This window comes from Pieris napi, chromosome 17, assembly GCF_905475465.1.
Source record: "Pieris napi chromosome 17, ilPieNapi1.2, whole genome shotgun sequence".
Lineage (NCBI taxonomy): Eukaryota > Metazoa > Arthropoda > Insecta > Lepidoptera > Pieridae > Pieris > Pieris napi.
In genome coordinates, this window is record NC_062250.1 from 11023452 (window position 1) to 11039523 (window position 16072).

Here is a 16072-nt window from a genome sequence, read left to right on the forward strand (position 1 = left end):
CTGCATACAATGTCCCCGTAATTGTGGCTGTCCCAGAACAAAACAGCCCATGATCTTGATGACGGCCTCTTCCACTTCATTGTTTCCGGGTCATAATGATGAAGCCACATTTCATCCTTAGTTATAAATTGAGTAACAAACCCAATGGTTGTGTAATGTATATATTATAAGCGCTTCCCTTAGAAATCTTCGTTTCTTTTACTAGAAAACACACGGCGTCTACTATTTTTAAAAACAAAAGAGAATTGATTGCCTTCTTTTATCTTCACGCTTCGCTGTGGCGCGAGTGTTTTCTTCGCTTCAGGCAGATGGCGTGGTCACTGGTACACAGCTGATTGTTAAAAAAACTGTTTTTTCTCGGTCGCGGATATGTGACTGATGCAAAAAATAGATAAAAACAATCCTTGATGCGGATTATATATCATGCTAAAATTTCAGCTCGATCGGTGCAGAATTTTTTGAGTTTTTGAAGCGTACACAAACCAACATAACATTTAAATTATTTAAAGTGGTGGAACTTAAATTATAGTTTCAGTATTTTCACACTCAAGGCATGGGCTAGCATTCTTTTCGATTTACTGAGATTAAATTTCTATACAAAATTCAACTATCCATTAAATTCCGTTTACTCGCGGCGATGTTTTTCGCTTTCGCTCTGTAATTTAATAAATTTTTTAAAGTGAAGAATTCAATTTATAAAACAAATTTCATTTTCTGAAGAATGTACAAGGTACCTAACATAACATAATTCTGCGACAATTTATTTAACTTTACAAAATAACAGGATAATGGAAAAGTCCTTTAAATGTTACTTTGACAAAAGAATTTATTCAATGAAGAACTTTATTAAGTTCAATTAAAACTATATATATTCAGAATGCAGCCGTAGAATTGGTTACAACATTTAATAAACTGGCTAATTATTAGGCCATTCGTACGTTAACATTTAACTTATTAGTGTTCTTTAAACATTTGTTGTTTGCCGACGCTTTATCGACAATATGGAGTAGGTGGCAGAAAGTGGAACTAAATTGAAATTAACAGGATAGGCAAGTAATGAACGTCATCGATTCAAGTCATTTGACTAAATGTTTGATGAAATGGATATAATTAAGTCCGCAAGTTGAATGGCGTTGTTTAGTAGGTAGACCAGGCTGTTAATTGAACGGCTGATTAAGTTGGCTGTGACATATTGCAATTTCAGAGAATATGATTAATATTATAATAGATTAATTATTTCTCTCACATATCCTATTAATGTTAAGCTAGCATACATTAATAAAATAATAATAATAGCCTTTTATTGCAGACACTTTTACACTTAAACACATTTATATTTCTATCTCATTCTTTTTATCATTTCATTCTTCATACGCTAGTACGTACGTGTTCAGCTTTCTGAGCCACATACGCCGTAGCTTTTTTGGGCCTCCACAGCATGCCAGTTTCCTCAGAATGTTTTCTTTCACTGTACAAGTGATAAATGCGCAATTAGAAAGAACACTAGCTACAATAGGAAAATAGGCTTTAATTTAAACAAACAAAACAGGTTTAAAATCTGCCGCATAAAAAATAAATCACTGCGCGCTCCACAAATCAGGCTTTAAAACTTCACGCAACACTGATTCAAATTACGATATTTGAATAAAAACTCCATATAAAGCTTAAAATATTTGGACCCCTGAGTATTACGGTTATTTTCTGTCGCGGTTTAACTAAAAATTAAAAGAACAAAACAACGCTTGTGTTCGGCACAGGGTTTTTATGTTTTGTTGATAGTATTTGAATCAGTCTGGCACACTCTATCGATGTTTATGAATATGAGAAACTGTATAAAATTGCATAAACCCTGACACCAAAACGAAATTCTACTTTAATTTCTAACAAGTTATATGACTTAGAAAAAAGGTTGGTTCACTGTTCAACAACGCACCCTATATATTTATATAACTAAAGTTAGGTTACAAAACTCGCGCTTAGATTTATATATAAGATTAGACATTAATTGGTTGCCGGCCATCTATCACAAATTGTTTCGCGTATACGACCGTTTTAGACACACAGAATTATTATTAATAACTTGTTTGAACATAAATTTGAATTAATCATTTTGATTAATTATCCATGTGATTTGACATCCGGTGTTATATCTAAACGACCTTCGCAAATTAAGAGGAGGAGATCAAAACAATAACTTACGTATTTTGAAATTTCCTGAAAAATTACGTTGAACTTTGGATTTTGTTTTGTTTTACGTCTATTTTTAAACAAAATTATTTGTCATTTTAACGTATAATTAGTAATCGTTTTTGAACTAATAGTGCCATTTCTACGTCATTGCGATTGCCATAGAAGTATACGGAGACGTATCAGCCATCGTACTCCAACGGCAAATCAAGCTAAACGTATCGAAACCACTAAGAAATGCAACCAAAGAAAACGTTAATCGACGATTCAATTAAAATTTTTAATATACAGTGGTTAAATATTACTTATCATTGAAACAAATCAAACTCACCACACGCAGAACTCGTCGAGCGAGTTTGCTTATCTTGCCGGAGCCGCGTACAAATTATTTGTAGAGGTCCAATAAGTATGAGGGCCCGCCTAATATTCCAAATATTAGCGTGTTTAATCAATTTAAAAGGGACTTAAAGGTACAATCAGAATGAGTTCAGCCTTCCGATTCTGTAACTCACTTTTCGAACTCTCACAGCGGTTTTCGCAGCTGCGGTCGCGCTCACATCAGTGAAGCAGTCATTTTACGATTTGGCATTCTGATAAATAATAAACTACAAGCTCCCACCGCTTGTCAAGACGTAATGTGAAATTCCTTAACAGAATACTATGAGATTCCAAAAATGTCGTGAGTGACGAAGGGAGCGTTGTTAGTGCGAGGTGAACTCACGGATTAACAGAATCGCACGGCTGTAGACTAAAATTAGAAAGGATGTTCGATGGCGACGTTCATTTCGTTCGTTATACTAAGTTTATCACGTAAAAAGAAATAAAGTTCTTTAAACGTTTACGTATCAATAATTCAATAAAAATAAAAAGTTTTGTGTAACGTTTATATTGAAAGCGGCTAGACTTGTCAAACCATTTGACAAGTCTAGCGAGAGATCTAATTGGTATGAATTGAGAATCGATTAAAAACTTTGATATTGATCCGGCTGAGCTAAAACTAAAAATAACTTTGATATCAACATTTTTGAATTCAGTGAATTGAGCTGTGTGTCTTTTAATATAGTACTTGTCATTTCACAAGTACCTACTTTAAAAATAAAAATAAAATATGTTTATTATGGAACATGAGATATAGGTATCACTTATTCCATGTCATTAAATTTGAATCTGTAGGCATCCGTACTCATCGGCAAAGAAGACAGAGGGTGTAGGCCGAGAGAAAAAGCCGGCGTAAAAAACTCTCGGTACTCTTTTAAAATAGAAAATCATCAAACAACACATATTTTATTGAAGGTAGGGTAAAAGGTCCGGGGATGATTGGTATGTCTTTCTGTCTGTCTACCACAATGGGGTTGGTGCATAATGGGCGCATAACCTGATAAATTTTTACGTTGTACATGTTGCAGCTCACTAGCTTATTTAGCCGTTTAATCAAAAGCCTAGCCTCTTAACTAAACAGCGCCGTTTGTATTCAGTCGTAGCATTTGTACAACATTTAATATACTGGCTGGCTAACGATTAGGACATTCGTACGATAGGATGACTATGTGACAGAAATAAAAAAAATGAGTGTGTACTTATGTACACGCGTTAGAAGTTATAGAATAGAAAAAAAGATATTTACTACATTAAAAGTTTTATTATAATAATCTAGTTAAATAATGTTTATTTAAATATCACAAATTAAAATGTGGACTATGGCTAACTTCAGGGTGTCAGTTTTTTTTTTGATTACTCTCATCATTTTTCCCTAACGAAGTATAACTTCAAAAAGATGCAACATCTGACATTCAAAATCCTTATTTTATATATTTAAAATGTAAGATATTACTGTTCTTATGAATAAAAAGCGACGCCATTTTGAAATTGGCAAAAAGGAACTAAATTAAAATGAACAGGCTAGGCAAGTAATGCCATCGATTCAAGTCATTTGCTAGCTGTTTAACCAAATGGCTCAATATCATCCGCTGGATAAACGGCGCTGTTTAGTAAAGAGGCTAGGCTGTTGATTAAACGGCTGATTAAGCTAGTTGGCTGCGACATATTTATGTGATACATATTAATATCATTTCAGGTTGTGGAAATCCTCAACGAATTGTACACATGTTGCGACTCAGTTATATCATACTACAATGTTTATAAGGTAAGAACAGAGCTTATATTTTCTACAAAATTGTTCAATTTCTTTGTATTTTCAATCTACGGACGAATAACGTCTAAAGAATGACTTTCATTTTGTATCTTAAAGGTGAGCTTGCTTTATATATATATTAACTTTATATACAGAACTGATATTGGAACAAAAGTACAAATATACACAATACACATACAATTCCACGTTATAGTACAAAATTCAAACGTTCCCTCAGAACATGACAATTGAATTGTCGATTGTAGGAACTTATTATTTTTGTAGAAACTAGTTTTTATCATTCTGTACAATGAATTATCAAATTCAAACTCATTTATTCATTTAGGTAACACAATGTACACTTTTTTTTAATTTCTTTATTTTACAAAAAAATATAATACAATCATAATTAGTTACATTAGAAAACCGCTTTGGTTTGTATTGCTGTAACCATAGCAGTCTTGTTTAGGAGCGCGACAAATGCATATAAAAGTATTTTTTTAATTTGCTGTTTATGTTGGTTGGCGTTAGGCAATCTAATATGTGATTGGGTAGACCATTTATTAGCCGCGGTAGCAAATACCTCAACGTTCTCTCGCCGTATACGTTGTTTGCTCTTGATGTACAGAGTCGAACTTGCGTTGACTTATGAACGTCAATAAAGAAATACATATTAAATGCTTTTAATTTTACATTTGCTGCCAGTTCTCAAGTCAAAGGCGTAGAACGGACAAGAAGAACTGGCAATAAACTCTCCGCCACTCTTTAATCGCGAAGTTTTAAGTATACAATATATATAATCGTCAAATCTATTAAAAGCTTTATTGATTTTTATTGAGCTTTAACGAGAGTTTTGAATTTATTCAGTGATAATTCGCTTGGGAGTTTGTTGTAAAAACGAATACAATTTCATCATTCCATCTTTGATTATATTTTTAGTGTAATTGTTTGTTTTTATATGTTTGCTAGCTGTAGGATTACGAAATAAATAAAATTCCTGTGTTATTTTTTTACAAATTTCGCATTCGTGCCAATAGCAATTATGTAATAACAATAAGTAATAAATGTATTGATCTGTACCATCTACCAATTTCAATAATCGAAATTCGCTAGTATTTACACTAGTGTTTCGGTGACTATCTATTTCCACCGGCTTCTGTCCAGCGTCTCTCTTCTGACATATATGATAAAGTTATTTCGAGTTTCAGTTTGAGTTTGATGTACGAAAAGGTTGAAAAATTTACAAAAGGGTATATATATAATAGTTTTGTACAGTTTTATATACATATTATACATATGATCTCATACATTGGATTAGAATAAATGAATTACATATAAGATTTTACAGTCCTGCCCTGCGATTCTGTAACTCACTGTTAATCCGTGAGTCCACTACGCAGTAACAGCGCTCCCTTCGTCACTGACGTAATTTTTGGAATCTCATGGTATTCTGTTAAGAAATTTTACATTACGTCTTGATAAGTGGAGGCAGGTAACCTAGTAAGTTGTTGTCTATTAATATCGTGACAATTGACTCATTTTATTTTATAAAAAGAGTAAATTGTCAAAATTTTCATCATACATAAACAAAATATTTTTAATAAAACAAAATAGAGAACAAAATGGTCGACGTTTGAAATAAAATTAATAATATTAAAAAAAAGATAAACTGCCCTGCGATTCTGTAACTCGCTTCACACACTCTCAGCGCTGAGTTTTGCTGTCAAATCGTTCGTTTCGGTGTCATGTTACAATTTGGTATTCTGTTAAGGTGGGAACTGACCAAAGTTACGAGGTGTAATGTAGCATTCGCATCGAGCGTGTTACGCATCGAGCATGTTACGCTGTGTTCTAAAATCGGCGTAACATGCTCGTCAAAACTCTGTGCTCCACTTTCGCCGCCGGTGTTCACGAGATGTGATAGTGATAACGTTGATATCTTTAATTCTATTTAATTATTGTTTCATCCAAATTAAGAAGAAGAAAAAATGTTACTGGACATAAAACTTATTTAAAAACACAGGCGTATGAAGTGGTTTGTTATTGATTGCAATATTAAAAACCAAATGATTACTGGACAGTATAAAAACTTTGTACGCAGGTCTCAATTTTGAAGAACTGTTGAATTTAATTGGACCAAAAGTACTTTAAAAAAGACACAATTTATAGAAAATCATAATCATGATCACTCGCGACGTGCGACGCGTAATTACTGAACCGCGTAACAGTCAAAGGATTCGCCAAAAAACCGACAGCCGGGTGGAGCACTCAAAGCGAGCAACGAGCGGCTCGTTGCTCGCTGGTTTCCCCGTAACACGACGTACTGACTGCACGAATGCTCGCTGTGTAACATTACATTACATGTTACATTACACCTCGTAACGTTGGTCAGTTCCCACCTTTAAACAATAACCGCGACAAAAGCGCCGCTCAAATAAGATTGTTCACATTTGGAACTAAAATTTGGCACTGCTACACTTACGCTCCAAAATTGTTGGTATTTGGTATTCTGATACATACCATTTGACATCTCATCTCATTTAAATGTACATTTTGTACGTCAAATTAAAAGTTGCTCTTCCCTCGCTGAAATCGTCATTTACCAGTGAGTTAGCCATTTTTAGCGAAGTTAAAACTTGTTTTATGTGAAAATATTCTAACATAGGACAATCTATATGTATCTTGGGGTAAGTTTATAAAATAATATTTATCAATACAGCATTATTTTACGAAAAAAATTATATATATAAACATTAAGCTTCGTGAAATTGAACTTTGTTATTGTTACAGAAGGCCCGTTTCCACTTTTAAAGTTTAAACCTCTATTTCAAGAAATAAATGATGTAATCCATTAAAAAATACTTAATATAATATCTATAGATGGCGAAGAAAATGTAGGCACGAAACGACCAATTGGTTTCTCGGCGTTGGTTATTATCGCTTTTTTCCAATACTCAAGAAATTATATGGTATTGACGAAACCTAGAACATATGCTGCTGAGATGAACGAAGAGTCTAGTAAATACTAAATAGATGATCTAAGGTAAACATTTTGATTACTTTAGCATTAAAAATATAATTTTTATCCAAGAACCAATTTTTCGATGCAGTCTTGATCATGTCTTGTCTCCAGCAGAGATAAGTCGAACAAAAAACGATAAATAAGATAGGTAAATATTGTAATATATTTGTATTTTTCTACTATACTAAAATTATAAATCTAATAATTTCAGAGATCCCCAAATGTTCAAAATTCCTGATAGAAAAATACATTCTGCCTTTGAAGAAGAAGAATATTACATGTGTATCATACAACAAGGCCCCTGGATATAAAAAGACACAATAGTGCAGACATTTTCAAATTATTGAATTTCGACTATCCTTCAATTTATAATAAATGATAACACAGTACAATTTCGGTTCCTATATTTTTATAAAATATATTGATATAACATTAAGGTTTTGGATAAAAACATTATTCTGCTTTACACAAGTATGAAATACCATCATTACATACATGATGGTTTAAGTACTTATTAAGCTTTTTTAAATTTATCGTTCATAACTATTACTTTTTACAAACTAATTAGAAAATATATTAAAATAAATATATTTATCTACAAAATAAAGTAGATGTTATTGATTAGCTCTATGTGAGGCTGTGTTTTAATTAGTTTTTATTATACTTAAGTTTGTTTTACTGAAAGTTATTTTGTAGTGTGTTAAAAGTTTACTATAATCATTAAATTAAATGTTTAAAGTTATTATATTGTTCTTTTATTCACCTATAAAGTAACATGGCTTATATATTTTTCATTTCGGCTTAGCTATGTATTTAACTCGGTTACTACGTTTTCTATAGGCAGTCATTAAATAAGTGGTAGATTTAATTAATCATTTTATTAATATAATATTATTAGATACAAAAAAAAATATTATGAAGTACACAATTATCTTAAACACGGTAATACAATTTTTCATATAAAAATCATAGTTGTCCAAACTGCATTCAAAATAGATTAGTGGTCTCGGTTTAATATCTCTTCTTAACATTTCAATAATTGGTCATTTTCTTTCTCATTCTTGACAACTACCACTGATGGCTGTAATACAATGATTATCTGTTAAAATTGTAAATAGGAAAATGTGGTAGGTCACTGTACTGACACAATAATATTGCATAGCAATTTAATTATTGTAAAGTTAAGGTAAATAATAAAAAAACTTGCATAAAACACACAAAAACTTATATATGGTATATCTTTGTATTTCTAAGTAAAGTATCTTAAAAACATGTTTGATAATATTATAACTAAGCCAAATATTATTAAAAGTTTTATGGTAACAAGGCTTAGTAATTTCGCACAGTATTTGATTCAGTACTATGAATAAAAAAAATCTTGAGCAAACCTATATTTAGACTCAAAAATCCAAATCCAAGTATGTACTTTAAAAACAATTATTTATTAATGAAACAAATCCAAGACCCATAAAGGGTATGTTTAGTTTTAAAGTGTAGTCAGCAGCAATAACTATCTTTTGATTGCTTCATTAAATAAGTTATGGCAATGTTGTTTCCAACATTTAAAATTAACGTTGATCACTTGAAATGGTATGAATTTGAGCAATTGAAAGCTTATATATTTGATCCAACATACCTAACATGATTATTTATACTTGTATTCTGAAATCTGAACAATTAAATTAAATTCAACTTGATCAGTTAAAATTAATACTTCTTATATTTCATGAATGGAATTTGAAGTTAGGAAACCTAAAAATATTTTTTTATTTGACATTTTTAACCAACAATTTCATTATTCTTTACAATGTCGCTTCGATTTAACCTATTACATTTGACTTCAAATTTGCCATCAAACAAACAAACTTTGTTAACTGTTTTACTAGTCACTACTTATTCCTATTTATTTACTATGATAGTTATTATATTTCTAAAATAGTTTTAATAGAATTCAGTTTTTATGAGTGTTAGTAAAAACATAGGTAATATTGTTGTTGTGAGTTTGACCTCTGAATCACTTAAAAAGGTTGCAATAGTAGTTTCATGGCATCTAAAAAGTACCAACACTTGCACTTACACAAATGAATAAATATATAAACACTAATTTTTCTTCTTTATAGATAGGTACCCTTTTATTTTATAATTACTCAACAAAATATTATATGAAAACATTGGTATTAACCTTGGTTACCTTTAGTAACATTTTGAAAATTTAAAACACCTATCCATCCTGTTTACTTTGAATCCGTAGCCCATTTGCTGAGAGAATCACTTTTAGCGTGACATCATCTTTTATCTTTTTGTTAAGATAATATTCTTAAATTTTTTACAATATATCCAGATGTTAGGTATCCCTTGTTTCGTGCTGAAACATAATTAATATTTTTAAGTTTCTGTCGCTCATATACACCACGGCTGGTCAGTTGTCGGGTAAATACGAAATATAAACTCTTAATTGGAAGTTATAAACAAAATACGTAACTTACGATTGACTAATAAATAAACTCACTACTTACCTTTAAGCGGCCCCATTGCCAGATGGGTTTTAATAATTTTCCTCGCTATTCTATTATTTTCCATCAGATAAATCATTTTTGAGATATTTTCACGGTTTATCTTTTTTTTTAATTCAAACGTCGACCTTTTTGTTTTATTAAAAATATGTTGTTTATGTATGATGAAAATTTTGACAATTAACTCTTTTTATAAAATAAAATGAGTCAATTGTCACGATATTAATAGACAACAACTCACTAGGTTACCTCCCTCCACTTATCAAGACGTAATGTAAAATTTATTAACAGAATACCATGAGATTCCAAAAATTACGTCAGTGACGAAGGGAGCGCTGTTACTGCGTAGTGGACTCACGGAATAACTATTATTTTATAAAAAGAGTTAATTGTCAAAATTTTCATCATACATAAACAAAATATTTTTAATAAAACAAAATGGTCGACGTTTGAATTAAAAAAAATATTAAAAAAAAAGATAAACCGACAGTAATTTAAAAATATTAATTATGTTTCAGCACGAAACAAGGGATACCTAACATCTGGATATATTGTAAAAAATTTAAGAATATTATCTTAACAAAAAGATAAAAGATGATGTCACGCTAAAAGTGATTCTCTCAGCAAATGGGCTACGGATTCAAAGTAAACAGGATGGATAGGTGTTTTAAATTTTCAAAATGTTACTAAAGGTAACCAAGGTTAATACCAATGTTTTCATATAATATTTTGTTGAGTAATTATAAAATAAAAGGGTACCTATCTATAAAGAAGAAAAATTAGTGTTTATATATTTATTCATTTGTGTAAGTGCAAGTGTTGGTACTTTTTAGATGCCATGAAACTACTATTGCAACCTTTTTAAGTGATTCAGAGGTCAAACTCACAACAACAATATTACCTATGTTTTTACTAACACTCATAAAAACTGAATTCTATTAAAACTATTTTAGAAATATAATAACTATCATAGTAAATAAATAGGAATAAGTAGTGACTAGTAAAACAGTTAACAAAGTTTGTTTGTTTGATGGCAAATTTGAAGTCAAATGTAATAGGTTAAATCGAAGCGACATTGTAAAGAATAATGAAATTGTTGGTTAAAAATGTCAAATAAAAAAATATTTTTAGGTTTCCTAACTTCAAATTCCATTCATGAAATATAAGAAGTATTAATTTTAACTGATCAAGTTGAATTTAATTTAATTGTTCAGATTTCAGAATACAAGTATAAATAATCATGTTAGGTATGTTGGATCAAATATATAAGCTTTCAATTGCTCAAATTCATACCATTTCAAGTGATCAACGTTAATTTTAAATGTTGGAAACAACATTGCCATAACTTATTTAATGAAGCAATCAAAAGATAGTTATTGCTGCTGACTACACTTTAAAACTAAACATACCCTTTATGGGTCTTGGATTTGTTTCATTAATAAATAATTGTTTTTAAAGTACATACTTGGATTTGGATTTTTGAGTCTAAATATAGGTTTGCTCAAGATTTTTTTTATTCATAGTACTGAATCAAATACTGTGCGAAATTACTAAGCCTTGTTACCATAAAACTTTTAATAATATTTGGCTTAGTTATAATATTATCAAACATGTTTTTAAGATACTTTACTTAGAAATACAAAGATATACCATATATAAGTTTTTGTGTGTTTTATGCAAGTTTTTTTATTATTTACCTTAACTTTACAATAATTAAATTGCTATGCAATATTATTGTGTCAGTACAGTGACCTACCACATTTTCCTATTTACAATTTTAACAGATAATCATTGTATTACAGCCATCAGTGGTAGTTGTCAAGAATGAGGAAGAAAATGACCAATTATTGAAATGTTAAGAAGAGATATTAAACCGAGACCACTAATCTATTTTGAATGCAGTTTGGACAACTATGATTTTTATATGAAAAATTGTATTACCGTGTTTAAGATAATTGTGTACTTCATAATATTTTTTTTTGTATCTAATAATATTATATTAATAAAATGATTAATTAAATCTACCACTTATTTAATGACTGCCTATAGAAAACGTAGTAACCGAGTTAAATACATAGCTAAGCCGAAATGAAAAATATATAAGCCATGTTACTTTATAGGTGAATAAAAGAACAATATAATAACTTTAAACATTTAATTTAATGATTATAGTAAACTTTTAACACACTACAAAATAACTTTCAGTAAAACAAACTTAAGTATAATAAAAACTAATTAAAACACAGCCTCACATAGAGCTAATCAATAACATCTACTTTATTTTGTAGATAAATATATTTATTTTAATATATTTTCTAATTAGTTTGTAAAAAGTAATAGTTATGAACGATAAATTTAAAAAAGCTTAATAAGTACTTAAACCATCATGTATGTAATGATGGTATTTCATACTTGTGTAAAGCAGAATAATGTTTTTATCCAAAACCTTAATGTTATATCAATATATTTTATAAAAATATAGGAACCGAAATTGTACTGTGTTATCATTTATTATAAATTGAAGGATAGTCGAAATTCAATAATTTGAAAATGTCTGCACTATTGTGTCTTTTTATATCCAGGGGCCTTGTTGTATGATACACATGTAATATTCTTCTTCTTCAAAGGCAGAATGTATTTTTCTATCAGGAATTTTGAACATTTGGGGATCTCTGAAATTATTAGATTTATAATTTTAGTATAGTAGAAAAATACAAATATATTACAATATTTACCTATCTTATTTATCGTTTTTTGTTCGACTTATCTCTGCTGGAGACAAGACATGATCAAGACTGCATCGAAAAATTGGTTCTTGGATAAAAATTATATTTTTAATGCTAAAGTAATCAAAATGTTTACCTTAGATCATCTATTTAGTATTTACTAGACTCTTCGTTCATCTCAGCAGCATATGTTCTAGGTTTCGTCAATACCATATAATTTCTTGAGTATTGGAAAAAAGCGATAATAACCAACGCCGAGAAACCAATTGGTCGTTTCGTGCCTACATTTTCTTCGCCATCTATAGATATTATATTAAGTATTTTTTAATGGATTACATCATTTATTTCTTGAAATAGAGGTTTAAACTTTAAAAGTGGAAACGGGCCTTCTGTAACAATAACAAAGTTCAATTTCACGAAGCTTAATGTTTATATATATAATTTTTTTCGTAAAATAATGCTGTATTGATAAATATTATTTTATAAACTTACCCCAAGATACATATAGATTGTCCTATGTTAGAATATTTTCACATAAAACAAGTTTTAACTTCGCTAAAAATGGCTAACTCACTGGTAAATGACGATTTCAGCGAGGGAAGAGCAACTTTTAATTTGTCAATTGTCGTACAAAATGTACATTTAAGTGAAATGAGATGTCAAATGGTATGTATCAGAATACCAAATACCAACAATTTTGGAGCGTAAGTGTAGCAGTGCCAAATTTTAGTTCCAAATGTTAACAATCTCATTTGAGCGGCGCTTTTGTCGCGGTTATTGTTTAACAGAATACCAAATTGTAACATGACACCGAAACGAACGATTTGACAGCAAAAATCAGCGCTGAGGGTGTGTGAAGTGAGTTACAGAATCGCAGGGCTGACAGCATTTATCATATACATTTTCCTCGAATTTACTACTAAAATAAATCTAAGATATTTGCGTTGCCACATTAAAAATTCACAATGTCTTATCCTTCACGTTTACTGACAATTTTAGGACTAATTTTTTCACGTGAAATTGATTAGACCTGTACGTTGTACATTGTATATGCATTAACGTTTACGCCTTCTGCATACTTAATTCAAGTTGTTTTTAAATAAAATATTGGCTATGAGAATATAAATAACAGTACAAGACGTAAAATATACATGATGGGCACTCAGCAAATCTTTTAACACTTATAAACATAGACATAACATTTATTACTAAAGAAACACACACACAGAAACACACAAAATAATAATAATATTAATAAAAAAATGGAATTTTGTGTGTGTTGTGGTTGTAACTGGCCCTGGCCCATAAAAATTATTATGCTGTATAGCAGACGTGTTCCACAGCGCTGGTCATTCTGCCAGAGACCATAAAAGTTAGTTTGCGCCTCAGACGCAAAAAAAATAATAATAATGTTATATAATATATATAATAATAGTAAAAATTACCAGTGTAAGTAAAGAAGTCTTGGAACATTTGTGTGTAAGAGTATATAGTAAATAAAAAATAATAGTAATTGTTACTAAAACTACTAATTATTTATTTATCTATTTCTAAATGTATTGTATGCGCGTGAGGCGAGCACCATATAATACAATTTTCTAGGCTAGGCAGTAGGAAGACAAAGGAAACTTCTTCAGGTCTTAAATTTATATAAAAGTTAGCACCGAAGAAACAAAGTTATACACGAAGAGAGTCGAAAACAAAATAAGAGAAGAGAAAGCGTAAAGATATGAATAAATTAATTATAAGATACAAAGGGAGTATCATCTGTAACCAATCCCGACGTCAGTGGCGTAGGTAACTATACCATTTGGGGCCCATGGCAAATCTTCTTTCGTGGCAATTATTTTGATGGGGCCATTAAAAATTGTCCCTACTCAGTTTAATTTTAATAAACTTCGAGATTTTCAGCGTACTCAATTACACGTTATACAGGGTGTCTCATTCCAGAATTTAACTTTAGTAAAATAATAAAAAATCAACCGTTGCATATATATTGTTTTAATTAATACAAAATCCAAGCTCACTAATGCGGATATTATTTACAAAAAATAACGTCGTCGAGATGACTTCCACCACGGCGTATGCACTCCTGCCAACGCATATTTGCTATTACGCGTTGCAGCATTTGTGTCGCAGACATCGCGCACCAAACAGTTACCTTAGGACTGTGTAATTGCTTCTGATGCTTTTGCTGTGGGTTGCTCTGCGACCAGTAGCGACAATTCTGTCGATAGACGTAGCCTTCGAGGTGAAAATGGGCTTCATCACTGAAGAAAACCTTATCCAGGTCATTTTCTTGTCCAAACTTCTCTAACATTTGTTCACAGTAAGTTTTTCGCTTTGTGAGGTCTTCAGGTTTGATTTTTTGGACTATTTGAATTTTGTATGGATGGAATTTAAGGTCTAATCGCAAAATTCGGTGAATGCTAGAGCGATGAATATTCAACGATGCCGCAAGTTTTCTGACGGAGCGCCGTGGGTACAACAGCGGCGGTGCGGTCAATGTTTTCAGCTGATCTTACGGGTTTATTCTGTCGACGATTTGCTTTGTTGATTGTTGAACCAGTTAGCCTGAACTTCTCTGTCCACAACTTGATTAGTTGAATACTTGGTGCGTCGCTTAATCGACGAATTTGGAACCGCTGACAAAACGCGCGCCTCGCTTGTAACTGCGTGAGTAAACGAATTGGCGCCTTTAAAATACGCTTCTACCGCGAACGCACGGTGTGCTCCTAACCACTGCGGCATGGCGACAAACCAATCCGCGTTCCCCCGCTATTGAATGACGCCCCCCTCCCTGCCCTCGCTTGTTTCGAAATTTAAATATTTTACTTTAAAATATGAAGTTTTACGTGAGACACCCTGTATATGTCCCACCAATGGCCATAGGCCTCCTCTCTTAGGCGAGAGGGAATGGTCTGTAGTCCCCACGCTAGCCCAATGCGTATCGGAGACTTCACATTCATCCATAGAACATAATATCTCTTGGGTCGGGGGCCCGTGGCATTTTGCCAGCCCTGCCACTCTATTGTTACGCCACTGCCCGACGTTATGTATACAATTTCGATCTAGTTCTCTCAATATCCGTAGCACTGTCGTAACATAGCCTGAATTATAATTGCTTTGGAAATTATCTAATTGTATCATAACAATAACAAAGTCTTTTTTTAAGGTGGAGACAATCGGCGACGCATATATGGTGGTGGGAGGTCTACCAGATCATTGTTCGCGTCACGCATCAGAGGTCGCCTCTTTGGCTCTTCATATGTTGGAAGCGATACCGAACATTAAGATCAACGGCCTGCCTACAGCTAAGCTGCGTATAAGAATTGGTATGTATGAACTATGAGTAAGGTTGGCCTAGTGGCTTCAGCGTGCGACACTCATCCCTGAGGACGTAGGTTCGATCCCCGGCTGTGCACCAATGGACTTTCTTTCTATGTGCGCATTTAACATTCGCTCGAACGGTGAAGGAAAATATCGTGAGGAA

General features: G+C 31.7%; 1 protein-coding gene and 2 long non-coding RNA genes across 5 annotated transcripts in view; 2 read left to right on the forward strand and 1 right to left on the reverse strand.

The window, feature by feature from the left end:
* Positions 1-16072, forward strand: part of LOC125057758 (guanylate cyclase 32E) — a 91981-nt gene that overhangs the window by 72857 nt on the left and 3052 nt on the right. Inside the window, exons 18-19 of the mRNA XM_047661632.1 lie at positions 4262-4330; positions 15755-15914. Coding sequence (XP_047517588.1) covers positions 4262-4330; positions 15755-15914 — 229 coding nt within the window. The remainder of the gene's footprint in view (positions 1-4261; positions 4331-15754; positions 15915-16072) is intronic.
* On the reverse strand, positions 8395-9850 carry LOC125057759. Of its 2 annotated transcripts, none has more exons than XR_007118255.1 (2): positions 9532-9850; positions 8395-8421 (listed from the first exon to the last, which is right to left on the reverse strand). It is a non-coding gene; the product is annotated as an uncharacterized LOC125057759 (long non-coding RNA). The 2 variants fall into 2 exon arrangements; XR_007118254.1 differs by having other exon boundaries at positions 9523-9850.
* LOC125057760 lies at positions 10345-11685 on the forward strand. Of its 2 annotated transcripts, none has more exons than XR_007118256.1 (2): positions 10345-10554; positions 11656-11685. It is a non-coding gene; the product is annotated as an uncharacterized LOC125057760 (long non-coding RNA). The 2 variants fall into 2 exon arrangements; XR_007118258.1 differs by having other exon boundaries at positions 10345-10545.